The sequence below is a fragment of the Paroedura picta genome, chromosome 12, assembly GCF_049243985.1.
Source record: "Paroedura picta isolate Pp20150507F chromosome 12, Ppicta_v3.0, whole genome shotgun sequence".
Classification (NCBI taxonomy): domain Eukaryota; kingdom Metazoa; phylum Chordata; class Lepidosauria; order Squamata; family Gekkonidae; genus Paroedura; species Paroedura picta.
The window spans coordinates 30243696-30270657 of record NC_135380.1 but is presented as its reverse complement, the minus strand read 5'-3'; the positions used below and the strand labels follow the sequence as shown (position 1 = coordinate 30270657).

Sequence of the window (26962 nt, the reverse complement as noted above, 5' to 3'; positions counted from 1 at the left end):
CATCTAGAGCTGGGCTTATCTGCTTTTGGAACCCCGGTTTGTGCTCAATTCCCAATAGATTCTAGCTGTTGCCTGTACTGTTACTGTTCAGTTTATTGTTGTTATGGTCCTCAACCACTACAGGGACTGCGATCTCCCTGGTGCTTGCTCTTCCAATCACATTGCTTCGCTCCATAACTTGCATTCCAGGGTGTTTGTGCTGAAAACCCTGCTTACAACAAGAAGGTAACTACTTGGAGCTGCACAGGTGATAAGTGAGGCTGAAGTCCAGGGCAGGGCGTCATTAGCACAAACCTGCCCTGTGTCCCCAAGAGCAATTCCCAGCTGACTGGAGTGGCCTTTCTGTGCCACACTGCTGCTGAGGATGCAAGGGTCTTGGCTGCTCCTATGCCTGACGTGGTTGATAAAACTTTCAGGTAGGTTTCCTTCAGAAGAGACTACAGTGCCCTAGGAGTCGACTCACAGCACTTGTTTCTGCTTTTCCTAGGTGGAAGAAGAAAGGGCCGTGTTAATGGGTCAGGGTGCAGTTCTGAGCATGTTTACCTAGGAGTAAAACTGGGTTCGTAAAGGAGAACGAGGTGGTAGAACTGACTCCTTCAAACTGTAGATGAGAGTCTTCCAAGTCTGAATCCCTGCAAGGTGAACCATTCCGGCCCCTCTTTTCCTGCCTATGTTGGTTTCCTGTTTTTAACAGGGGAGCCTTCTCATATGCAGTCCTTTATGATCTTCCTCTTGCAATTTGGAATTGTGCATGGTACCACTTCTCCCCGAGAGCCAGCATGGTGTGGTGGTTAAGAGCGGTGGCTTCTAATCTGGAGAGCTGGGTTTGGTCCCCCCACTCCTCCACATGCAGCCAGCTGGATGACCTTGGACCAGTCACGGTCCTTTGATTGTAAGCTGATTTGAGACTCCTTTGGGTAGTGAAAAGTGTGGTATAAAAGCCAACTCTTCTTCATGTAGGGCAGCAGTTCTCAGCCTGGGGGGTGGGACCCCTTTGGGGGTTGAATGACCCTTTCACAGGGGTCGTGACAAGGCAAGCAGCTTGGCCGGGGGAGCACTATTCACACAACAGTCTTGGGGTATAGATCGAGATCGAGCATTTGTCTATCTGGAGCAGCGGAAAAGAGCGAGATTGGCATGGTGGGACAAGAGGCAGAACAGAACTGAGGAACCCTGAAAAAAAAACTATTCATATACAATCATGAACAATGGATCTTCATGGATAATTTTATGGTTGGGGGTCACCATAACATGAGGAACTGTATTAAAGGGTTGCAGCATTAGGAAGGTTGATAACCACTGATGTAGAGTTACCATGTCCCGCTTGTCTGCTCATGGGTTGCTAGTTACAGGTTGGGGAACTGCTGAAGATTTGGGGGTGAAGTCTGGGGAGGACAGAGACTTCTGGGGGCAGGGTCCATTATAACAGCTATATCAGATTGGTTCTCAAGGTAAAACAACAAACAGAAACAAACCTCAAGGTAAAACAGATTACAATTTTCCTTTATGCAAAGGACAGTGTTTTCACAAGGCACCCTGCATAGCGATGATTGATTTTGGTAACTGAATTTGGAGAACTGTAAGGGAAAAAAAAGAATGCAACATACTTCACATAGCTGTTAACCAGCATCTCCTGCGTGATTTCTTCTCATAAAGTGAACATAAGTCCAACTGTTGACACAACACCTGTTTTCCACCATTTTATCCTAGTGGGCAAAGGAGAGAGTATCTGGCCCACCTTAATTCTGCAAGGTTCCGTGGCAAATGGAGGATTCAAACCTAAGCATCATTTTCTCCAGGGAAACTGATCTCTGTAGTATGGGGATGAGCTGTAATTCCTGGAAATCCCCAGATCCCACCTGGAGGCTGGCATTCCAACTTGCATGTGTAAATCAATCCTAAATCTCTTGGAACAGAGTCTTGAAGGCATCTTAAGGACCAACTGAGACTGTGGCATAAGCTTTCATGAGCCAAAGCTCGCATTTAAAGAGTCATTAATTATTTTCAGTTGGTGGAGAGATTGTCAGTATGTTCCCATATATCTGTGACCTGAGGGTAGTACTTTATACATGTGACAAAATGGGTTCTTGTCCATCTGTGTTTTAATGTGCGGGGGATTTTAAGGGTTCTGTGTTTTTACTATTTTATTGTAAACTGCTGCGAGTCTGAGAGCGGCAGTATATATATAAATAAATAAATAAACAAACAAATAAATAAAAGCAAATGGCACAATGAATCTGATAATCTTTGAAGTACCCCCAAATGACCACCTCTTTTTGATACTACAGAATAATACAACCAAGTCCCTCTGTAAACAGAGATTTGCTTTTGAGTAAACTTACATGTAGCCAGGTCGCTTGTTTTAGGAAATACAGGAGGTTTTGAGAACAACTAGCCTGAGGAAAGCCTGTCTTCATCAGCTCCCCCATCTGCAGTATATAGATAGTGGCCTACTTTACAAGGCTGTGGTGAAGGCAAGGCATCTGAAATGCTTTGACATCACATCACAATATAAATATTACTAAATCTATTTTCAGAACTATTAAGATTCCTGACCAGATTTTTGTAAATAGACCTGAAATTTTTGAACTCTTGAGTAAAACTGATGACCATGGGGATTCCAGTCCCCTGCCATCTTCCCCATGACGTATTTCTAATACTGCATCCTTTTGCTTTTCCTGCCTTGCTTTCTAGCGGGCCCTCAACATCGCACCCAGGCGCTCTCTGTCAACCAATGTGGGACTGCCAGGACACAAGTGTGTGACTTTGTCTGTGACTGTTGGGATTGCTCAGATGAAAGCCAGTGTGGTAAGGTTGCTTGTTTTCTGCCTTCTCTCCAGCTTTCAGGTGCCTGAGGAGAAAATGTAAAAAATTAAAGAGCCATTCAGGTCTAGTCTTCTGTGTCCATTTAATTCTCAAAGCTGGTGGACATGGATAGAAACTTTCCTCTTCCAGGAGTCTGCCTTATCCTTTGAAAAGGATTTATAGTGTTTGGCTACCAGTCAAAACAGTGGTAAATTAAATAATGGACTCATGGCTGTGTCTCAGACCTTCCTGTTGCTCTGCCAGCCATGCTGTTGTCCTATATGTGTCCATTCCAGCCTTGTTCACAATACAGTGAAAACACCTATATCCTGTATGTACTGGAATACATCTGTCTGTAAGAAAGCGCCAGCAATAGTTCATTTTACAAAGAACACTTGAGGACTGGTACATAGATAAATATGGGGTTTAAATAACAGATTCAGCTGTTTGGTGTGAAACAGAAGAATTACTCAACGTGCCTATCAAGAAATATCAACTGTGCACTTAACACAGATTGTACATGTGTTCATTGAAGCTTCTGGACAGCATTTCTGTGTCTTCTATACCTGAATTGTCAAAAAAGGAGCCAGCAGCCCAGAGATGAGGCACAATTTTAGTTGAAGGTTGTCTCTGAAATGGGATCTGATGATCAGCCTGGAAGGGGATTGCTTGTGTAAACCTTTGTTGCCTGAGGGCTTAGAAAAGTAGAAAAGATGACTGGAGGTTGAGGCGTTAGGGCTTCATCTCTTTGGTTTTTCGTTATTCTACCCCTCCTCCCAGGTTATCACAGGTTTTCACCCATTCTGGAAACCTCTTTCACCTGTGACTTTGAAGGCAGCACTTGCGGTTGGACAGATGTGAGCACCTCCGCTTACCAATGGATCCCGGGACAGACAAGCATCTCAAGCCAGGCAACGGAGCCTCCTTTTGACCATACTTTGGGCACCGATATGGGTAACTTGTTCTTGGAGGCATTGACTAAGGCTGTGCCTGCTTATGCCATCACCCCATGAGCATATGAAATCCAGTGATCCAATAGTATCAGCTTACATTGTTTTTTTCAAGTGGCCAATGTGTGATGGAATTTTGTAAAGAAACAAACAAAATGCTTAAGAAGACTTTCTTGAGAGGGTTGGTTGTTTGGTACGGCTGCAAGGGTTGGTAAGAACGAGGTCATCTGCACAACTCCATGAAGTAGAAGCACAGTAAATTATTTATAAGGAATTGTTTTGGAGGTATACAGATGGTATGACTTAGTGTAAAGTTTTAAGATGTACCACTGTTTAATGACAGGATATATATTTATCCTGTTTTGTTCAGCAAAGGTACATTTTCTCTTCAGCGTTTTTCTTTTTGTTGCTTTATTGTACGGGTTAGTTAATCAGTTTATTTCTTTCATTCTTAATCGGTTGCTTCTTTTTGTTCCTTTCTTTCCTAGGCTGTACAGTTGTTTGTACAGATGGTCATGCCGTTTGTGAACCAATTGCTTTTTTAATTAGTTTTAATGGGGCAAATGGGAAATTAAGTACTGTTTTTCACTTTGCAGGAAAAGCTGCCATTACTCATAATTTTTTTTTTAATTCTTAATTTTGTAAAAGCGCTATAATGATGAAAAATAAAATGAAAAGCTGACAATGGCTCCACTTGCTCTGTGAAAAGCACCATCTAATTTCCCCCCAGCTCCACAAAAGAAGGATAATTAACAGTTGATTCATGAATGGTGATCAGCTAAAAGAGAGGCTAGTAGGAGAGGGAAGGAATGGAGAAAAATGTAACAGGACCATAGCTCTGGGAATGCTTAATACTACTTTGGCTGTCCACACCAGACAATCTAGAGGAGCAATTTCTGATTTACGTTAGAAGAAATTCAGCAAATTAGACATGAACAAAAACTGGAAGGCAATGAGAAAGCACTGGAATGAACCAAATCAACAACAACAACATTGGGTTCTCTATTAAAACTGTGTGAATGAATGCTGGTAGTTCTAGACCAGGCTTTCTTGACCAGGGTTTCATGAAACTTTGGGGTTTCTTGATGGCCCTGGAAGGATTTCTCGAATAGGTGGGATTTAATTAATTTTAAATATTAAAAAAATTAAAACATTTATTGGGTTATATGACCATATATGGTCATGTCAACCTGCCCTCACCCCAAATGGCCAATGATGGGCCTGGAGGGGTTGGGAAGCGGAGGGGCCCTGGATGGGTATGTCCACAGCTATGCTTCCCAGCCATATTCTGCACAATCATGCCACTTTGGGAGTTTTACGAAGCCAGAAGGAATGTTTCAGAGGTTTCTCAATGGTAAAAAAAAGTTAAGAAAGGCTGTTCTAGACAAAAGAGCAATCTGGGTCAGATTATTGACTCTTCTAGTTTAGGATTAGCTATTTTGACTGACATGAGCTCTTCAGATTCTCAGCTAGAGAGATATTCTTGTCCCAGCACTTGCTGTCTGAGATTCTTTAACTGGAGATGCCAAGGGCTGAACTGGGATTTTCTGCATACAAAACCTGTGTTCTGCCACCAAGAAACACATACATCCTGTCACTGCATACAATAAGATGGGGCTGGGTGGTGTTGTCTGCTAGGACAATGGTTTGAGTAAATCCTGTCTGACTGGTATACCAGACTGTAGATGTCAAAAGGAAAACCAATGTCTAACTTTGACTGCAACTCTTAATATCTCTATAGGTTGGTACATGACCACCTCAAAGCAGAGAGGGAAGCCTTCCCTCACAGCCAGGCTTGCATCCCCACAAATGCAAGAAGCAGCTGCAACGTGTGAGATCCAAGCGTGGTATTTCTTGTGGGGACCAGGTATGCGGACAGAGCAACTGATGCTCAAGGGAGCCAACCTTGTGAGCACTTTCTCCCATCAGACAGAGTCAACAAGTTGCTTCCAGTGCCCCAGTCATAACCTGAAATGGATAGTTGCTTCCAGTTTCATGGTTTAGGGAGGTTCTGGTAATGGTTGCTCAGCAGGCAGAAGACAAATATACTGGCTAATGAATCAGGATGTCTCTAGTTTGAATTTCATGCCCATGGAATTATAATCTCCCTGCCTCTATCTGCAATATGAGGGTGATAATGCCAACTTTCTGTAGAGATGATTGCAAGAATTATGCATAATAACAATAGTAATAGTCTTTTACAGGACCTTAATGTATTAAAGGATTTTTATTGGCATCAACTCAGAAATCATTATGACAGTCTCATGGTAATTAGCTACTTTCTATACTGCGGCTTAGATAATACATGTTCTAAATACTTGGCAATTCTATGTAAATGATATGTGGTAGCACTATTAAATGCAATTTTTCTCACCACCATGTTGCACTGAGGAGGGAATGTTTTACCAGTTGAAGGTTTGTCTGTGGCACAGCTATAAGGTCCCCATGATCCTTACCTGGAAAAAAACCCAGTTTTGACTCAAAACACAGGAGAACCCTGTGCTATAGCAATGTTGTTAACTTGGATCCCATAGTTCCTTTTAAATTGAAGGCATGTGTGCCTGCTTAAAGCTTCAGCACATTTCATTAGAATCATTAGAACCCTGTGCTATAGCAATGTTGTTAACTTGGATCCCATAGTTCCTTTTAAATTGAAGGCATGTGTGCCTGCTTAAAGCTTCAGCGCATTTCATTAGAATCATTAGAACCCTGTGCTATAGCAATGTTGTTAACTTGGATCCCATAGTTCCTTTTAAATTGAAGGCATGTGTGCCTGCTTAAAGCTTCAGCGCATTTCATTAGAATCATAGAATTGTAGAGTTGGAAGGAACTTCCAGGGTCAACTAGTCCAACCCCCTGCAGAATGCAGGAAATTCACAACTACATGCCCACTCATACTGACCAATTCCATGCCCAGATGATGCCCACCCAATCCCCCCCCCCCGAATTCCTGGCCAGTCTAGCCTGGAGGAAAATTGCCTCCCAACCCCAAGGTGGCGATCAGTATTTCCCTGGGCATGCAAGAAAGGGCCACAAGAACCAAGCACCAACACAGTCCCTCCCCCCCCCCCCATACTATCTACCTAAATTCACAGAATCAGCATTTCTTTGAGGTGGCTATCTAGCCTCTGCTTAAAAACTTCCAAGGTCCTGACAAAACAGCTGGCCAGAAATAGAAGGGGTCTTGTAATATGGTCATGTGAGAGTCAAACATGAATGGAGGCGGAGCAGCAGTCTTCCCCTGATGGTGCCAGCTGACGAGGTGAAAACTGCCCAAGTGACTCTTGACTGCCTTGTTCAATACAGGATTCAATGAGACGCACCAGCCCCATTTGACCGTGGAACTGATGAATGCAAATGGCACCGTTATACTATGGCGAAGCCCCCCGAGCAACGCCTATTCCTGGCGGGAACTGGTTGCGTACACTGGTCGGGTTCACGGGATGTTTCAGGTACCTGGCAATCGCTGGGCCAGTCCTATGTTGTCGTTCAGTGGGTCAGGGCTGTTATTTCTCCGGGGCCGTGGGCAAGAAAAATCTTCCCTAAGCCTTGATATTCTTTAATTAGACATGCCAGGATTGAAATGGGGATCTTCTACATGCACATGACATTTAGGTTTTGTGGCTATGGGAGCACATCATGATATGGATGAGCAGCACATCATGAAATGGATGAGCAACACATGGGAGCATCCATGATACGGATGAGCAACAGTGCTAGAGATGCGTCCTGAGTTTCTGGTGTCTTTGCAGATCATCTTCTCTTCGACCCAAGCCTTCTCTGAGACGTTGGTGATGGCACTGGACGATGTGGAGTTCAGAAATTGCGGCCCCCCACGTAAGACAGAGCTGGTCCCACTATTCATCTGGGAATGGGTTTGATGGGAGAAAAGAAAACCCAGAGTGTATTGGGCTGAGCTTCTGTGCAAAACTTCCTGGGGCACTTGAACATTGCAGCTGTGTGCTGAATTCCCCCCGTGGTCCTCCAGATGTCCATGGACTACAATTCCCATGAGCCCCTTCCAGCAAAGGAGGACCACAGGTTGACTACCCCTGATAGAAGATTACCTGATAGCAAAGCATGGGGTGTTTCCCCGTTCTTGTCTGCCATTTGTGGCTGCTTCTGAAGGTCTATCTCCATGTATGTAAACATGGGGAACTTGTAGATAGAAGGACAGAGAGGGAACCAGACATTTTCCATAGCAACGGTAGTTCTAGCCTGGATTTGTAGAGAAACTTGGGGTGGTTTTCCTCCATCCTCTCTGCTTGGTCTCTCTTTGAGAGTGAAGTATCCCTTTCTCTGACCTGTTGCTTGGTGCTTCTGCTATGGCTTCCTGTGCTGATGCTGTCATATACAGTGAATGAGGTTGCTGGTTATATTCAACGAGAAATGTGTGGGTGTGTTGCACAGTCTCTTTCAGAAAGTGGATGCTACAGAGTCAGAGTGTGAGATGCCCCTGATGTAAACTGGAGTGAAAAGAGGCCCTTCAAAAATTAGAAGCTGGCCACTCTTACTCTGGAAATCAGATAGGAAATAGGGGTGGGTCTAGGTGCCCCAAATTACCCCGTCTCTTTTTAGCCTTGGTTTAATTCAGAAACCAGTGGATTCCTGTTGGTCAAAGAGATGGGCTGCTTTGAGAGTCAGTCACATGCAAGGGATCTTCTCCTAGTGGATGCGAGCGAGCCACAAAACCCTGTTTCAGTAGATCACTGCTGATCAGTCGCCTCATCGCGGCTCCTTAGATCCCCGGACCTGTGACCTGTATGAAGTCGACTGCCAGCAAGGTGGATGTGTGGGCTTGGACCGGTTGTGTGATGCGACTGAAGACTGCCGAGATGGCCTGGATGAAGAAGACTGTGGTGAGTGCTGGGAAATTAAGTCCTGCTGGGAGATTTCACTGGCTTGCCTCGTGACTGCTTGAAGTCATGATGGGGTTGGTGTTTGGGTAGTGGGAGAGGATCTGGGTGAGCATCTGCTGAGACCCACAGACAAAAGCTTTCGAAGCACTGCCACCCTTTCTCCCCCTACAGATTCTGTCAGCATCTGTTCCTTTGAGGAGGGATGGTGTGACTGGGTGCCCGAGAACAACACCCTTTCCTGGGCAAGGAACTCCAGTCTCAACGTGGGCTCGTTTTCTGCTTTCCCCACACGGGACCACAGCACCAATAGTTGGGAAGGTGGGTCTAGGAACTGCAGGGAGGTGTGTTTTGGAGTTTAGGTGGGCAGTTTTGCAATGGCTGCATAGGCCACAGATGAAAGCTAGGCCTTCACTGCTGATGCCTCTAGTCTACCTGCTGTGTGGTTTTATTCTGACAAAGGCTCTTTTGAAAGCCATGAAGGCTTCTGGGCTTTAGATGTGATGTACTATAGGAAAAAAGTATGGTACACGCTATTGTCATTTATTCAAAACTAGTAATCAAGCCCGCTGTACCTAAAATACAGCGGGCGCTAGGCATGGGAGCCCCCAGCAGTCGCGCGGAGCACGGCTGCCGGGGGCTCCCTTGGTCGGCGGCCTGACGCGGCGAGATGTCTATGGACATCTGGAGGGGCTCAGTTTGACTACCCCTGTGCTAGGCCATTCTGAGGAAGGGTAAAATGGTAGAGGCAGTGGTTCTATTTTTCAAACAAAAGAGAAATATGAGTGAGGAGAAGTAGCACAATCCATTAGCAGTTACCTCAGTGTAGATTCCCTCTCCTCCCACCTAAGCTAAACTCGCCTTCTGAGACTTGCACTAGAATGCTGTGAAGTGGTCACTAAAAGGCCACAGCTGGAAGGATTCAGGTTCAAATCCCCATTCAGCCACTGTGCGTCTTTGGGCCAAACACACTGAGCCTACCCTGAAGGGTTGTTGTGGGAATAAAATGAACACTGGGAGAGCCAAGTGCACCATCCTGGCCTTCTTGGAAGACAGGAGGGATTTTTATTTCAAAAGCAAAACTTCAGGCATTGGTTCAAAAATAGCCTGCAGGTCTCTCTCAGGGAATATGCAGGCAGAACCATAATTGGTTAGGGTAGACTAATAAGCAGTCATTGCAATAAGAATAGGGACGAGTGGAGGACAGAGGGTGGATTTGGGTGGCTGTAGGACTGGGCAAGGGATCAATGTGCCTGTTGGGTCACGGGGTGGGTTGGGGGGCTGCCCAAGATGCCCCACAATGATTGTGCCATGATCTGCACCAGGTCACTTTGCCTTCGTCAACAACAGCCCCCAGAACCCACAAAGCGGGACAGCGAGGCTGATCAGCCCGACTCTGAAAGTGAAGAGCAGCGATAACTGCACAGTGAGTTCTTAGCCTGGGTCTGTAGCTCTTTGCTGCCTTCATTTACCATCTCGGTTGGCCCTTTGGTTGGGGGTTGAACTGGCCTAGCTGACTTTGCAGCGGCTGCGGCCACTACGTTGCCTCGGTTTGACTTTTTGTACTTTCAGACCACCCTTTCCATGTTGACTTGTCTGCTGTAGAATCTCTACACGGTGCAAGATGCTGATGTGTATGCCACATGCTGCTGGGTTGCCAACTCTAGGCTGGGAAATTTCTTGGGATTTGGGAGGTGGACCTAGAGAGAGAGCAGGGAGGAACCTCCACAGGTGTTGTGCCACAAGAGTCCACCCTCCAAAGCTGTCTCCAGGGGAACCCATTTTAGTAGTCTGGAGATGATGTACTTCTGGGAGATCTCCAGGCATCACCTGGGGATTGGCAGCTTAATACCTGCTAGGACAAGCTGGAGGAAGTACTGACCACATCTGTTGCACCACATCTGCTGCTCTGCAAGAATGGAGGGCATGCTCCCTTCCCCCAGAGTTTGCCTACCGTTCCTGATCTTCTCATTGGGTCCTACAATAACTTCCCATGGAACCACAGTGCTTCCCAGCACACGTTTGAAAACAGTTTCCGAAAGGCTGAATTCATTCCCGCATGTGATTCTTTTGTTTCCAAACACTGCTCCCCTCCTCCTTGTTCAGCATCATCATCATCCCTCTTGCCTTGCAGCTGGTGCTCTACACCCACCTGTACGACTCTGATACCCACAGCTTAAACATCTACTATCAAACAGCAAAACAGATTCAGCTCATCAAGAGTCGCTCTGGGCAACTGGGCAACTACTGGTTCCGAGAGCAAGTGGTTTTCGAGGTGCAGGAGGAATTCAAGGTAGGCAAGGAGAGGTTTGGTTAATGTGCCCGGCCAATCCAAGGCTTGGAGCGCTCATCCTTGTTCTGAGAAAGATGCCAACACCATTCAGCGTTCCAAGGTTTTCATCCCGGTGAACCTTGCAGGAGCCCTGCAGAAATCCTGCCTGCTTTCAGATGTATCAGTCAGTGCTTGCTTGTTGCTCCAGCGGCCGCTCCCAGGCTGTGGATATGTGAGAGGGCATGTGTGCTTGTCCGTGCTATTGGGGAGGGGGGTTATGGCCAATTGTGCTGAGACTATTATACTTTGGTGGGCCACAGTGGGGAAACCTCAGGAGCAGGCTGCCCTTGTCTCCACCCTGCAAGGTCGGGCAGTGAGTGTTTACTAGATACGTGTACTGCACTCTATGAGTGTTAAGAAATGTTGAGACGGTTGCCAATGGTCAAAATACAGAAGCCATAATATGCGTAATTGAACTCCATCCACGAGCAACATACCAGTTAAGTTGAGAAACCAATGGCAAATGTTCCCCCAAGAGCCTCTGGGGCTGGCATTCACCAGGGTGTGTTTTGTTCTCTCAGATTGTCATTGAGGGGGTGATTGGAGCAGGGCAGGCTGGGAGCATCGCGCTGGATGATCTGATCCTGTCTTCTGGTTGCATAAAGCAAGCGCGTGAGTACAGTGCGTGTGGGAAGGACAGTGAGGAAGGGGCTGGTAGGAAGAAATTTTATGGCAAGAGAGCTTAAAACTACACTGGGAGGGGTGTGTGGGTTAAGCTTAAACTAAACCATATTCCCTGGAGTTCTGACGCCATGATGGTTCCTCCACGTCTTTGTTGAGCTCAAGTTATCTATGGAACTAACTGCCAGGGATCCACTGAAAGCCACTCGCCTATGTGGCTTTAAAAGAGGAATCTGCCCCCCCCCCAAAAAAAAAAAGTGTCATGGAAGAGAGATGTCTCAATAGCTATTAGCCCAGACTGCTAAAAAGAGCCTTAGTTTTCATAGACAGTCTACCTCACCATTTTCTCGAAGCAAGAACAGAGAAAGCTTTGGCCTCGCTCCCCCTTATTGTAGGCTTTCTGATTGGCCAACATAAGGAGCTTTCAAAGACAAGATTAACCCTTTGATCTGATCTGGTAGGGCAGGGGTAGTCAACCTGTGGTCCTCCAGATGTTCATGGACTACAATTGCCATGAGCCCCTGCCAGCAAACGCTCATGGGAGTTGTAGCCCATGACCATCTGGAGGACCGCAGGTTGCCTACCCCTGCTGTAGGGGTTCAGCTGGCTTCAGCTGAAACCCATGGACCAATCCCGACCTTTAAAAATGGACAGCCCTATCAATGCTGAGGCTGGCAGGAAAGCTGATTATGTTGAGTTGGGTGCATCCTTTTGTTCCATTTAGAGGATCGTATTGCCAGCCCTGAGTTGGAAACACACAACTCCTGTCCCGTGGGCCAGTTTGCATGCAGCAATAACACATGCATCGATGCGCAGCTGACCTGTGACTTTAAGGCCGACTGTGATGATGGCTCTGATGAACAGCATTGTGGTAAGTTTAAAATGCATGTCGTGTGCAGAGATAAGGGGGGAATTCTGGGGAAAGGATAGGGCCAAGATACCTTTGTATAACTAGGATCCTATTGTTACATGGAGAAAAGTACATTTCAGATTCCTCCAAAGTCTTGGATTTCATTTTTTTAAATAAATAAATGTTTAACACTAATGACTGTGAAAATATCCTTGGATATAGCAAGTACGATGACACCTCAGAGAAACACTGTTTCCCAGAGATCAAGGATCTCTCCAAATTGGGCCTGATATTTTCAAATAATCTAAATATGCTAATATCTCCTCCAATGCCCCCTGTAGGATATTCTTTTTATGCTCTTAAAGCATGCACGCTACAGATCTTCCGCAAGGCAAGGAAAGCTGGGCACATCACCACAGTGCTAAAGGCTTCCTGTCATGACAGCAACAGGGAGCAATTGGGAGCGCGTGCCCCTTGCTGGTTAAAGGGTCCCTGGGATCTGAAGCTGACATGCCTAAGGTCTCCAGTGAGTTCGCAGCAGGGGAGGTTTTTGAACCAGCAGATGGCAGCCGGTCTTCTTTTCTTCCTAGGAATGACCGCATTCTTCCACAGCACAGGAGGATGGATGGATGTCAGTGTGGGACATCTGGAGTGGGCTGTGCAAACAAATGTCACCCAGGCAGGTTCTGATGGTAAGAGCATGGTGGGTGGGAAGGGAAGGACTCTTGCTGATGACTGTGGCCACTTTGTAGGGGTGCCAGCCTCCACCTGGGGATAGCCTGGAATGAGAGCTCATCTCCAGACTTCAGAGATCAGTTCCCCCAGGAAAATGGCCACTTTGAAGGGCAGACTCAATAGCGTTGCACCCCACTGAGGGCTCTGTCCCCCCCAGGCTCCACCCCCAAACCTCCAGGTGCTTCCCAGCCTAGATCTGCCAGCCTGGGCCCCAATTTCTCATCTTGCAAAGAACAGTCTTTGCAAGGGACTGTTCTAAGGCAATAGTGGGAGGGTAACCTTAATGGAAATTTGCTGGCAGGGGCTCGTGGGAATTGTAGTCCATGAACATCTGGAGGACCACAGGTTGACTACCCCTGATCTAAACAGAAATGCCAGGTTTGCTCATAGAATGTTCTTTATGTAAACAACATGTGCTCCACCATGGAACTTTCTGGCTTGTGACTGTGAGGGGAGAATCGGGGGCTACCAGCTAGGGATACCAGTCCCCAGGTGGGACTGGGGAATCCCCTGGTTTTATAGCTCATCTCCAGGCAGCAGAGATCAGTTCCCCCGGAGAAAACGGCTGCTTTGGAGGACAGACTCCATTGCATCCTACTCCCCTGAGGTCCCTCCCTGCCCCAAATCTTGCTCACTTCCGGCTCCACCTCCAAAGTCAGGTATTTCCCAGCCCAGAGCAGCCCAACCTCCTTGCCAGCATTAGATCCGTTCCATCCCATTGTGTTCCAAAACTGTTTCAGTCTTTTTGGTTTAGAAAGTGATGACCAAGGGAGAAATAGGAACTAATACAGAAAGACATTTATCTTTTTACCCCAGAACTGAGCATGTAGAATCAACCCAAATCCAGCAAGAAGAAAATTCAGGACAGACAACAGGAAATATATATATTTAACATGATGTACAATCGGATAATTTTTAACTGGGGCAGTTGGTTTTGGGTAGTTATGCAAAAGGAACTGAACAAAGTCAGGAAGGAGGGGAGATCTGTCAATGGCTATCAGCTTTGAGGGGGGAAATGGAGCTTCTGTGTACAGGAACAGTTTAACTTTGAAGGCTCATTGCTAGAGGGAAGACGACAGAGGAGACTGCTGCTCCATATCCTCCTTGTGGGCTTTTTAGAGGCTCGTGATTGGCCACTGTTGGAAATGGATGCTGAGCTACAAGAGCCCTCATGTTCTGATCATCTTATATATCACAAATTGTCCTTGATTTTTCAGAATACTATTTTGGCCTACAGGAAGGCCCAGGACAGATGTACTCACTGGCTAGAGCCATCACCCCTGTATTGGGTCCCTCTGGGCTGGCCTGCGCTCTGGCGATGAACTTCACCATTGGACCACAAGGTATCCCCTTGACTGCATTATCTTTGGCCTGAACAGCTGCCCTCTTTTCCATCAGCCCAAGCAATAGCTCGTGCCACCTTTTGCCAGAGGGATCAGTGACAGAGGTTCATCTGTCCAGTGTAAGGTAACCAGATTGCCCCACTTTTGGAGGGACATCTGGGGGCACCTGGCAAATTGTACTTATGTTGAAATTTAAAAATATCTATTACAATACTGTTTTTGCATTCTATGCATTCTATGAAACCTTTTGTTGCTCAATATGGACCAAATTTTTAATCAGGAAACCCCTGGTCAATGGTGTCCCACTTTACCAATGTTAACATCTGGTCACCTTAGTCCAGCGTGTTGAGCGAGTGAAGCGGCACAAGGTCCATGTTTCCCTGTTTCTCTTTCTTAGGGTTTCTTGCACTTGCTGTTGCAAACAAGAACCTGGGAACTCACCAGATAGTGTGGTCTGCTCCGGGAAACGGCACTGTGGTGCAGGCACAGGTCACGGTGTTCCTTGGTGCTAGGAGCAGGCCCTTCCAGGTAAGATATCTTCTGCCTGCCTCTTGGATTGCATGACATGTAACCTCTTTAAGGACACTTGGGGTGACACCCCTTTCCCTGCTCCCAGTCGGACTGCTCCTGCCCGAATTGTACTCTGCTAGGGCCTCGCAAATCCTTATACTGGCTCTGGTGCTACAGGCCCCACAAATCCTTAAACCACTCCTGCGAGTAACCACAAGTTATTTAATAAATGCTGTTATTGCAGTACGCTAGTAATTCTGTTGCAACACGTAGTTTGAAAATTGCTGCTTACCAATGCCGGAGTAAGTGGCCGGAATGCAATGGATCTGACTTTCTGTCATTGCTGCATGTTGGGCATCTCTAGCAGATATTAGCCCTATGCTGCAGTTTTCTGCACCAGGGTGGTAGTCCTGGTATGTAAAACCCTGGTATGTAAAACCCTGTCCTATTTCTGTGTGTCTCTTTCTAAGCTTGAGCTGCTGGGTCTGGAGGACCTGAGAGGGTCCAAGGATCCCCTTCTCTCTGTCAGGAATATTACGTTTCTGCAATGCGACTCCAGCCAAGTGCTATCATCAGGTATGTTGCTTTTATCCTCCCTATTTCTCTGTTAGCAGGAGTTTGTGGCTTTGGATCATGGTGGTTGATCCATTTGTGTGTAGTTGTGAATTTCTTGCATTCTCCAGGGGGGTAGACTAGATGACCCTGGAACTCCCTACCAAACCTATGATTCCATGACTTCTTTCTTCCCTCAGGATGTGGTTTGAGAAAAAAGAAACTGAGAGATGTCCTTTAGATTTCCTTATGGAACTCACTGTCACAAGGTGTGGTTAAGGTGTGGTTAAGGTGTGGTTATAAGCTCTGAGATGCTTTTAAGAGAGCTTTAAACAAAATCACAGAGGAGAGGATACAGCCAACTGTGTTAACTGATCATGATGGCTCAGTGGAACCTCTGCATTCAGAGACAACATATCTCTGAAAACCGATTGCTTCAGAGCTACAATAAAGGGAGGCTTCGGTCTCTATGCTTATCTTGTAGACATTCCAAGACAGCTGCCTGGAAACAGGATGCTGGATGAGTTGAACCTTTGGAGCAATTCAGCAAGGCTCTTCTGAGACTCGTTATGCTTTGTTTGTATTCTCTCTCTCTCTCTTTCTCTCCCTCTACCCCTGCAGGGCTGTCCTGCAACTTCGAAACAGACTGGTGCAACTGGTTCAATGAGCAGAGTGATAACTTTAAATGGGAGCGCCAAAAGGGAGGGTCCGAGGGCACGGACCACACTACTGGCAAAGGTAGCAACACAGCATGCGTTCTGCTATGCTGGCTTCTTGCGACATTTATGGCCCCAATTGCAGGTTCTGAATTTTAACCTGTAAAACTTTAAGCTGAGAACTACGGTATAGACTGCCAAAATCAGAACTGGATGTTATTCTTTTTCCTGTAACCCCATTACTGATAGTAGTTTGAGCTGAAGATTTTGCGTGGGGGGTAAATCCAAGACATAAAGAGAAGCCGATACACTTCTGAGACAGAGCTGTGAATCAGAAATCCTTGTTACATTTTTAGCTTGCCTTTCTCCCCAGAAGCTCAGGGCAACATACACAGTTCTCCTTCCTTCTATTTCTAATCCTGAAAATTGATAGATTCAAATGGGTAGCCGTGTTGGTCTGAAGTAGCACAATAAAATCAGAGTCCAGTAGCACCTTTAAGACCAACAAAGATTTATTCAAGGTGTGAGCTTTTGAGAGCAAGCACTCTTCCTCAGACTATGAAATGATTACTTTGTCACTTAAAAACTCTGGATGAGGACCGAGCATGCTGTGACCGAGAGGCACAGGATGCTGAGGGTGGCTGAACATCCCTTAAGGATGGGGGGAAAGGCATGCAAACGTGGAAGGGGAAAGAGGCCAGCCGAAGGCCCTGGGAATTTATAGCATCCTTGCAGTTTCTTATCAAAAACTGTAGAAGCACGGTGGACATAACATTTACTAATAGAGCTTAATGGTCTAAAAAATATCCCCAAAGCCCAAATCCAAAGGCAGCATTTGAGAAGTCCCCAAACTACAATTCAGAAATGCTGCTAGAGTTTGTGCCCACTTTTTCTGTTCCACCAGTCCAGCTCAGAATGTCTCTTCACAGGCCATTTCCTCAGGGTGGATCCTTCCGTCCCCGGCTCTCTCGGTTCCAGTGCACGTCTGGTTTCTACCCTCCAGGCCCCAGGGGATCAGGGGCAGTGCCTTTCTTTCTGGTACCGCATGGATGGGCCCCAAATTGGTAAGATGATCTTTGCCAGGCCGAGGCAATCCTGGGAAGAACCAGTGTACTTGTTTAGTTATCCTTCTGCCTGCCTTGCAGGGACTCTAAACCTGAAGATGAAGCGCAGCGGAGAACCAGAGCATGTCCTGTGGACCAGAACAGGGAGCCATGGTGCTGCGTGGCACCGAGGGCTCTTCAGCATCCCTCACCAGCCTGCTCAGAGTTACCAGGTGAGCCCTTCCTGCCCTGTCGACCGGGCATCTGCCAGCCCCCACAGGAAAGATCACGGGAGCTGCTGGTAATGGGACAAGATTGGGCCAAACTTATTCTGTGACTTTGTTGAACCAGCTCAAAATATGCTATTCAGCAGCCTGGAAAATCCAAGATTAAAAACAAACAAACAAATGTTATAGTTTCCAGTTCTTATGATTGCACAGCTTCAGCAACACAGGTAGAAAATGCCTTTTTAAATGTTCAGAAACCAACTGGTGGATGAGTAGTCAGGAATTCAAGTTCCTGTAGTTAGAAGAATAAATAACCCCAGTTCTGGCTCCATGAAAAACTGTTTGCTGCAATCCAGACTGATGAAGTAAATCAAGCAGATCTGCATATATTTGAATAATTCAACTCTCAACCCCCCCACCCCACATTAGGGGGGTTCAAGGCCACAGGATGCATTGCTTTTGTGATTTATATTTTGGCAGAATTTCACGTCCATTAGTATGCTCTGTGCTCACGCACACAGTTCCAGGTTTGAGCGGCTTGCAAGTTGGAGATGCTTGCTCATCTACTTTGCTTCTTCTGCAGGTGATCTTTGAAGCCAGCCGAGATGGGTTCTTGGGGACAATGGCGCTAGATGACATCACGGTGACGCTTGGAGGCTGCAAGGTGCAAAAGCATTGCTTCTTTGAAACAGATGACTGTGGGTTTTTGGCCACTAAGCAGCACCCATGGATATGGCAGACCGGCATAGGAGGACAGGGCCCTTTGACAGACCACACTCTAGGCACATCGAAAGGTAATGCGTAGCATATCTCGACTTATGAAGCTGTCTTACACCGATTCCACCCATTGGTTCATCTGGCTCCTTTTACTGGAAGGGGCTTTCCGGGATCTAAAACAGAAAAAGTCCTTTATCTTCTACTAGAGATGATGGGGCTGATCCTGGGACCATGTAATGTGCGAATGAATCACAGCCCTTTCCCATTAGAAGCAGCCTTATGCTGGGTCAGACATTGGTCCCTCTTTTGTGATATGGTTTGTTCTGATGGGCATTAATCTCTGCACATTGTTTTAATATATTTGTGGCTGATATATATGATAAATGTATACTTTCTGATAATAAATATTAATATTTGATTAGCCACTGGTGAAGAATTTGTCGCTAAACCACTTTGGTTTCCTGATCTATGCCTCTGAAGTGAAGGTTTTGTACATACATTTGATATTTTGGGTTTGTTTTCTAGGATACCTATATAGATTTTTATGGTGCATTTTGTGTTCAGCCACTGGTTTGTTCTGCCTTGTATATTTGGCATCTGGTTTTCGGGTTGGTTACAGGCTTTCTCTCCCACCCACTCCCCTAATTATTTGAGCTGTGCGGTGAAATGGGCAGCCCCCCCTTCACTTTGCTAGCAGTGCCTTTGCCTAGGTAGCAAGTCCCAGTAGGGCCTCCTGCTGACTCTTACCAGCTGTCTTTACCTCCATTCTGCTGCCATGAGTCAGAACTTTCCATCCAAATGTACCTCTATGCAGCAGCAACTTTACTCATCCCAATAATGAAATCCCCAGTTTCATGACTAATCACATCTTTATTTCTATCTGCAAAGTTGGTAATGGGCCAAGAAGTTAACCTATAATCCAAGTTTCTTTAAAAGGAAGTGTTTGTTTATTATGGGCAAAGCACAAAACAATCAAGCTTGTATCCGTTCTTGTCGCATGAGCAAGTAGACTGATTCTCTGCTCTGGTTGCTCAGCCTTCTAGATTAATGATAGCAGATCTTGATGCAATGACAGTTCAGAATATTTTATGACAGTATATAGGTTGTTGTCTTTCTAGCTCCCTAGACTTCAGTACTCCCTTTTCTTCAGCCTCAGCCAGAGTGCTCACAGATTTTTATTCTTCACCTGCGCTTTTCAACTTTCAATTATTGATTCTATTCTCCAGATTCTTCTGGTTGACCTCAAGAGTACCCACTCAAATAACCATGCACCAGTTCTTTATCCATTATCAGACTGCTGTATTAAAGTTTAAATCAACAGAACTTAATTTTCTTGTAGACAGATAGCGATAGAGCCTCTAACACATGTTTAAAACGGTATGCCAAACCAATTTTGCTAGATGCTATTGTGTTTTTCAACTCCCCTTTCCAGGACATTACATGATCACCAACTGCAGTGAGAACACCTTGCCCTTGGGGCAAAAGGCCACTTTACAGTCTCCAACCTTCCCATCTGTGCTTCACACCCAATGTGTAACATTCTGGTATCACCTGAACAGCAGTAACCCAGGTGAGAATGGCTAGTCTGGGATTTGCAGAAATAGGGGCTTGGCCTGGGTATCCTTAATGGTAGTGAGCAGCACTTTGTTGGGTTTTGTTCCTTCATGAACATGAGACTACAAACCTGAGTCTTTCAGATAAATAAAAAGAGTTCTCCAGACCCGATGGCTGAGTTTGGAGTGTCCATCAAGATCATAGCTTGTGTTTTGCACCAAGTTCTTATCATTAACAATTTAGGAGGGGCCTGATTGGTGTGGCGTTGTTGCTGATGGACAGCCCCTATCCTGAAACTTCTCTTGCTAGGGTCCTTGTCCGTGTATGTGGAAGAGAGAGGCACACAAAGGGAGATGCTGAGTGTCAACCCAATGCAAGCTGAAGTGTGGCACTACAGTAACTTCAGTGTCCAGGTCCAAGATGAATGGCGGGTAAGGTCAAGCAGATGGCGTCAGGAATGCCACAAGCCAGGGCAAGCAGGAGAGATCCCTCCCCTTTGGCTTGTCCTGAGGGCTCCTGCTGCCTATGGCTCTGTGGGGTGTCTGGACTGGCAAACCATTACAACAGTCACCACTCTGCCTCCAGAGACTGTAGTGCCAATGAGATAAGAGCAAATGTGTGCACCTGGGAGGTTGGAAAACATAAGCAAACAAGCAGCTACAAACTGCAGGTTGTCAATGGTATATTTGGGAGCTCACACTTCCTCATCTTCAGGTTTCTCTGCCTCCCCATGGCTTGTATCCCCTTTGCACAGGTGGTGTTTGTGGCAGAAGGTGCTGGAGGAGGCTCCTCCTCCTACATCGCCATCGATGACTTTCATGTGAAGGAAGGTGCCTGCCCGAAATCAGGTAACAGTGCAATTTCCCCGAGATCACAGTTATGGGCTTCTATTAGGGCAGGTATGGGCAAATTGTGACTCTCCAGATGTCCACAGACTACAATTCCCTTGAGCCCCTGCCAGTGGCCACCCCCCACATTAGAGTGACTGGAGACTGAAGGAGCTCACAATACCCTTCAGAGTCCCATGGAAAACATAACTGACACACCAGCATTTTCTCCCCCATCCCCCCCCCAAAGCATTTATTGTCAAAATGAGAAGTCCTGCATAAAATGACAATTCTACCTTAGCGTGTTTCAAGGATAGCAATGAGATTCTGCATAGGAAGCCCCTTGAACACTGTGCCAGTATGAATGACAACAGAAGCTGAGAAAGGGTGAAATAATTTCTGCTCTTACTGCTCAGGCCCTTCTCTCTGCCTGGGGGAGTAACTGCCCAGCTTTTAGTAGGGCTGCCAGCTCTGGGGTGGGAAATACCTGGATATTTTAGGGCTGGAGCCTGAGGAGGGAGGGGTTTGGGGAGGAGAGAGACTTCAATGGGGTATGATGCCATGGAGTTCACCTTCCAAAACAGCTATTTTCTCCAGGGGAACTCATCTATGTGCCCTGGAGATCAGTTGTACCAGGAACAGTAGTTCTCAACCTTCCTAATGCTGTGGCCCTTTAATACAGTTCCTCATGTTTTGGTGACCCCCAACCATACGACTATGCAAGTGTTCTTTCACAGAAATTAAACCGAAATTGACCAATGACGTGCAGATCCATTGTTCGTGATTGTATATTTTGGATTTTTCCTGGGGTTTCTCAGTTCAGCTCTGCCTCTTGTTCCACCATGCCGATCTCACTCTTTTCTGCTGCTCCAGACAGACAAACGCTTTATCTCAATCTACCCTGCAAGGCAGTTGTGTGGCTAGCACCCCACCCCCAGCCAAGCTGCTTGCCCTGCTGCAGTCCCTGTGAAAGGGTCATTCAGTCCCCAAAGGGGTCCCGACCCCCAGGGTGAGAACCACGGTACTAGCGGGAGATCTCTAGCCACCACCTGGACGTCGGCAACCCTAGCCTTTAAGAAACCCTTTGGTGGGCAGGATGAATGGTCACAGCAGTGTTCTCTTGGCTAGGATCTTGTGACTTTGAGTCTGGCATGTGTGGATGGAGCAAGCCCCTTGGAGACTGGTACAGCTGGGACTGGAAGGAAGGGGCCACCCCTCTGCGGTCGCCATCCCCCAGGGAGGACCACACCCTTGGGACTGAAGCAGGTAGGACTAGGTTGCGGTTCCAGGCTGTGTTCAGTGCAGGTTCCAACGTTGTGCCAAGCCATCAATAAGGACAGGCAGCTGTATGGTGCCCTATAGGAAGTTCAAACTAGTGTCTGTGGTTTAGTAAGGGTTCTTGATTTGCTTTAGGACCTTGCACACTCCTTGGACAGCTGAGGTTAATTCTCAGCAGGTTACTTAACTGCTGGCAAACAAGAGGAGATAAAGCCTTCACAAACAGCCACAGTCTCCTTTTGGCAGCTCAGGTTTTGTAAGGCTTGTTGCTCCAGTTCCTGCTGTTAGCCTTGGTGGTTAGTAGGCTTCCACCCAAATGAATCTTGTTTGAATAAAGTCAATCAGAAGTGAAGTGGGATGGAGCGGGGTGATGTCATGCTGGGCTCTGGTGGACTGACATTTCTGGTCTCAAGCCCCACGTTTCTCTTCAGGTCACTATGCTTCCGTTGACATTGGAGTGCTGGGGATGGGCAGAAATGCAGCTGGCCTGGCGAGTGAATACCTTCCAGCTACCACCGGCTCCTGCCTGCAATTCCAATACCACATGGATTTCAGGGAGCAAAGCTGTAAGTGAAAAACAGCTCTCACAGGTAGAGTGGTGGCACCCTTAAAACCAACAAAGTTTTTTTCAAAGTATGAGTCAGACCATTGTTGGTCTTAAAGGTGCCACTGGAGTCTAAATTTCTTCTACTGCTTCAGACCAAGACCAGCTACCCACTTGAATCTACCTTTCCTAATTGGTTCTTGGTGCCCTGTCCCTCTCTGTGATCCCTGCGGCTCAGCCAATAGGAGGCAGGTTGAGAATACCATCAGCCTGATTGCTGGGACATCACCACTACACCAGGCTGCCTCTCCAGCCTGATAACTGATGGACAGCCAATGGAATGACTGCACAATGGGAGTCACATGCATGCTCTGTCCAACTCCTGATATAGAAGGAGCTGTGGCACATTGTGTCTGACAATAACCACCACACTTTTCTGGCTTTAACTTTGTGCACATTAACATTGATTAGGAAACCATCTGGAGCACACACATATTTGAGAGATCAGTTTTCAAAGGTGGGAACAAGGAGCTCTGCCTGGAATGAGCAACTTAACAAATCTGTAAAACAACTGGCAATATGGAAGAGTTGGAAAGCATGGGATTTATATGAGAATTTGAAGCTGGTGGTGGAGGCTCAGGGGACTGAGAAATACACCTTCTTTTGACTCTTCCTTCCCATTCTCTTTCTGGCTAGCCCAAGCACAGCTCAAGGTGAAGCTCTTCAGCCTGCAAGGCGAACGGACAGTGTGGAGTGCCACAGGACATCAAGGCCGGTCCTGGATCAGCCAAGCTCTCTTTGTGTCAAGCTTCACAGAATTCCAGGTAAGGCTGGAGAAACTGGCTAGATCGCCTGGATTCCCAACATTTTATTTATTTATTAAAAAGGTAAAGGTAAAGGTATCCCCTGTGCAAGCACCGAGTCATGTCTGACCCTTGGGGTGACGCCCTCCAGCGTTTTCATGGCAGACTCAATACGGGGTGGTTTGCCAGTGCCTTCCCCAGTCATTACCGTTTATCCCCCAGCAAGCTGGGTACTCATTTTACCGACCTCGGAAGGATGGAAGGCTGAGTCAACCTTGAGCCGGCTGCTGGGATTGAACTCCCAGCCTCATGGGCAAAGCTTTCAGACGGCTGCCTTACCACTGTGCGCCACAAGAGGCTCTTATTTATTTATTAGTTCCACTTTTATGCCCCCTCCGCTCTAAGTCCAGCCGGCCCATGGCAGCTTACAACAGGTATAGAGTACAGTAAAAAGCAAGAAAACACTAGGATAACCTTAAAAAAACCTTTCTCTGCCTAAGGTCTTGGACCGCTATTGCATATTAACAACATTGAGCTACATAGGCCAACAGTCTGCATAAACAGAAGGCAGCTTTATGTCCCTCCAAAATTATTTTTGTTTGAAGGAAGCTTTTTAACATTCATTTTTATCAGTGCTTTCTGCAGCAGTGAATTCTGCTGGTCACAGGTTTACGTTTCTTTTGCTTCCCCCCCCCCCCAGTTCACTGCCCAACAATGTCAGCAACTGAACCTGTTTCTCCCCCAAGAGTGATTTCCCCCCTCTTAACTCAGCTGTAGTTTTATAAACCTCATGCTGAACTGCTATCCTGTGTCAATGGATTCCCCCAACTAACCGCATGTTATGTTCATACCAGAATTTCCTAACGCAGATCAGCCTGGTCTGCTGTCTTTCGTCACATATAGCTTCTTCTCTGCAGATTGTTCTGGAAGCCACAAGCGGAGCATGGCCAACCTCAGGGACAATTGCTGTAGATGACATCTCATACACAGCAGGCTCAAGCTGTGACCCCATAGAGAAAACGGAGCAGGAGGAAGGTGTGTCTGTCAGTACCATGCCAGAGTTGCTGCACATATCATAATGTATCCCTCTGGCTTATGTCAGTGACTGCTGGCAAGATGACATTATCTGCTATTATGGTATTCACCTTTTATGTCCAGGTAACAGCAAGATTTCAGCGACAGGCCTGGCGGCTGCCGTGGTATGCTCCATCCTCCTGGTGATTATTGGAATAATCAGTGCCAGATATTGTATGAAGAAGTGGAGAACACCACGAGGTGGCAGACTGGAGGAGCACGTTGACGTTCAAGGCTTTGACAACATCACATTTCGAGATGTAAGGAACCTGCTCTGCTAGCAGCTTTTCCTTTGACTGTGCAAGAGCAGATGTTTTGCTGTCTGGTGGGTTTCCAGGGATGCTTTGCCCCTTTGCTTTGCTCAGTTGGAGTACGGCAGTGCAACTAAACTGCTTCAGTTGTGATATTAAGGACCAAACTAGTTTTTTGTCAGTATGGCAAGAACAGAATTCTATAACCACTGCTATAGGAAGGGGCACTCTTTCGTAATATCCACTGCTTGGCATGGAGTGAAGAGTTATGTAGGACACTCAGGACCAAGCCCCAGAATCTTTTAGTTTTCAATGTGGTGCCAACACTTGCATCATACCCTTCCAAAGCTATACTTGTGCTATCAGGGACTAGAAAAAAAACTGCCATTGTGGAACACACTGGTGAAGTTACATAAGACACATGACCAGCATAGCATGCCTTTGTTTCTGAAAGAATGGCTATAGCTGCGCATCTCTTAGCTTTTTTGTTGTTTGCTTGAACCTAGCATTGAGTAGGGTGGGACAAAGGCCAATTGCTACTATGGCTAATTTAACACCACCAGATACAAGCTGTCAATGCCCCATGTAGATGAAGGAAGGCTTATTCAGGCTGTATGTTATTCGGAACCTGCAAGGACCAATGCTTTCCGAACCAGGTTCATTGGTGACAGCAGTCTAGTTTATAGGTCTGCATTCTTTGCATCCTACCAATTCTGTAAAATTTGGCCTTGTCAGTAAAAAAAAAATTATTTCAGTTTCTATCATTTCAGTGCTGGGACATGTGAAGGATGTTCTGAGGCAGCTGCCTGAGATTTCATATGTGCTTTCCAGCATAGTCTTAAGGACTAGTAACTTGTTTTCTTGTGGTTTAAAATGAAACCTGAGTTTCTTGGGAAACAGTATTCAGCACTGCATACGGAGCACTCCGTTTTCCTAGCTGGCCACGACCCTTCTATTTGTTACTTTTGATTGCAGGATACAGTCATCATACCAAAACTGCCAAATGATGGAGAAATGGAGTAGCACGCCTTCTTCCTGGCAGACAAGCAGAATGAACAGTACCTCTATCTTCTGTTTTATGCACTTATCCATCCTACCAGCCAAACCATCATCTTTGGAAAAATTTGGAATCTACCTCTGGGGTATTTTGGCCTAACTGTACTTCAGCTGGCTCATGTTTTTCCCAATATAATTGTTTCCAAAGGTTTCAGCAGCTGGCTTTCTTTTCATGTTTAGGGAATAAAAAGGGTCTGTTGACTTCAGCTTTTTCACGTGTCCTAGCAATTACTTGAACCTCAATTCTACCTTTGGCCAAAAGGGAATATTCTTGAACTGGAAAAGGTTAAACAGCATCAAAACGATCAAAAGGTTGGGATGTCTTCCTTGCAAAAACAGGCTTAAGGATCCGGGGCCTTTCAGTTTTAAAATGCATATGCTAATGCAGAAATAAGAAATACAGCAGAGGCTTTTAGAATAACTGGAATGGAAAATGGGGGACCAAAACATCATCCAGATCTGATAACTGCAGTCAATTACTCCTTGATTTATCTTCATTGTAAGCTGCTTGCACTTTGAAATGTCACTATTCTTTTTTTTTCTTTCTTTATATGATGCTCTTTTGATAGCCGTATAGCAGAGCCTTCTTCCAGGTGAACCTAAGGTTATACCTGTCATTCAGTACCTGCCTGTCCTTCTCCCTTGTAGTAGCTTCCATTTGACTCTTCATCCACTTTCACTTCCAGGTACATCCACCTTTTCTGGGGGTTCTCTCTGGCTGCTTTCTCTTTTGATTTCCCTTTCCTCCATAATGTCCTTAAACCAGTGCTTCTCAAACTGTGGGTCACCATTCTCACAGGTAAATTGTAAGGCTCGAACTCCTTCTGATGGTGAAAGGGCAAAATTACAGCATTTCCTGCTCCCCCAGCAATCTGCTTGCTTGCTCCCAGTCAGCAAAGAGGCTACACCTTACACCCATTGCCTCCAAGGCCCATCTCACCATCGCTTAAGTCTGAGCCAAGACCTACCATGCAGTACAGAAGCTTAGTTTGGACAGCATCAGCATGGGAGGAGATAGGCAATACATAGCCTATGCATATCACTTGTTAGACTAGGAGCCAGATCTGAGCTACACCTTGGAACTGCAGTGGGTACCAAAAGGCAAAGTGTGCTAAGAAGTGTATCCATGTTCAAAAAGTTTGACAATCTCTACTTTAGAATGTGCTACTGCAGGCACAAAGGGTCTTATGGGACTCTGAACAATACCTCACAGTCTGTAAGGGATAATAGCTAAATGGGAGCCTTCCTTATGCAGAGATACCTCTGATTACCAGTGTGGATGAAGATACGGCAGGATAGTTGTTGTTGAGGTATTGAAGTCAGCCATTGTTGAAGTCAAAATGCTGGGCTGGAAGGACCCTTACTAGAAGTGTTTATT

General features: G+C 46.2%; 1 protein-coding gene across 2 annotated transcripts; it reads left to right on the top strand.

Moving 5' to 3' along the window:
* The first annotated feature begins 270 nt into the window (after window positions 1–270).
* MAMDC4 (MAM domain containing 4) lies at window positions 271–25790 on the top strand. 2 transcript variants are annotated; one of them, XM_077306129.1, is made up of 29 exons: window positions 271–416; window positions 2695–2808; window positions 3586–3759; window positions 5497–5622; window positions 7062–7207; window positions 7508–7592; window positions 8498–8614; window positions 8786–8932; window positions 9937–10037; window positions 10746–10904; window positions 11465–11555; window positions 12289–12435; window positions 13005–13106; window positions 14367–14492; window positions 14890–15020; window positions 15473–15578; window positions 16176–16292; window positions 17140–17274; window positions 17356–17486; window positions 18064–18274; window positions 19630–19767; window positions 20061–20182; window positions 20506–20599; window positions 21707–21844; window positions 22288–22422; window positions 23097–23224; window positions 24121–24238; window positions 24362–24537; window positions 25504–25790. In XM_077306129.1, the coding sequence occupies exons 1-29, from the start codon at window positions 365–367 to the stop codon at window positions 25549–25551; spliced, it is 3615 nt and encodes a 1204-aa protein (XP_077162244.1). In that variant the 5' UTR covers window positions 271–364; the 3' UTR covers window positions 25552–25790. The 2 variants fall into 2 exon arrangements, with proteins under 2 accessions (XP_077162244.1, XP_077162245.1); XM_077306130.1 differs by lacking the exon at window positions 16176–16292.
* Window positions 25791–26962: the final 1172 nt, after the last annotated feature.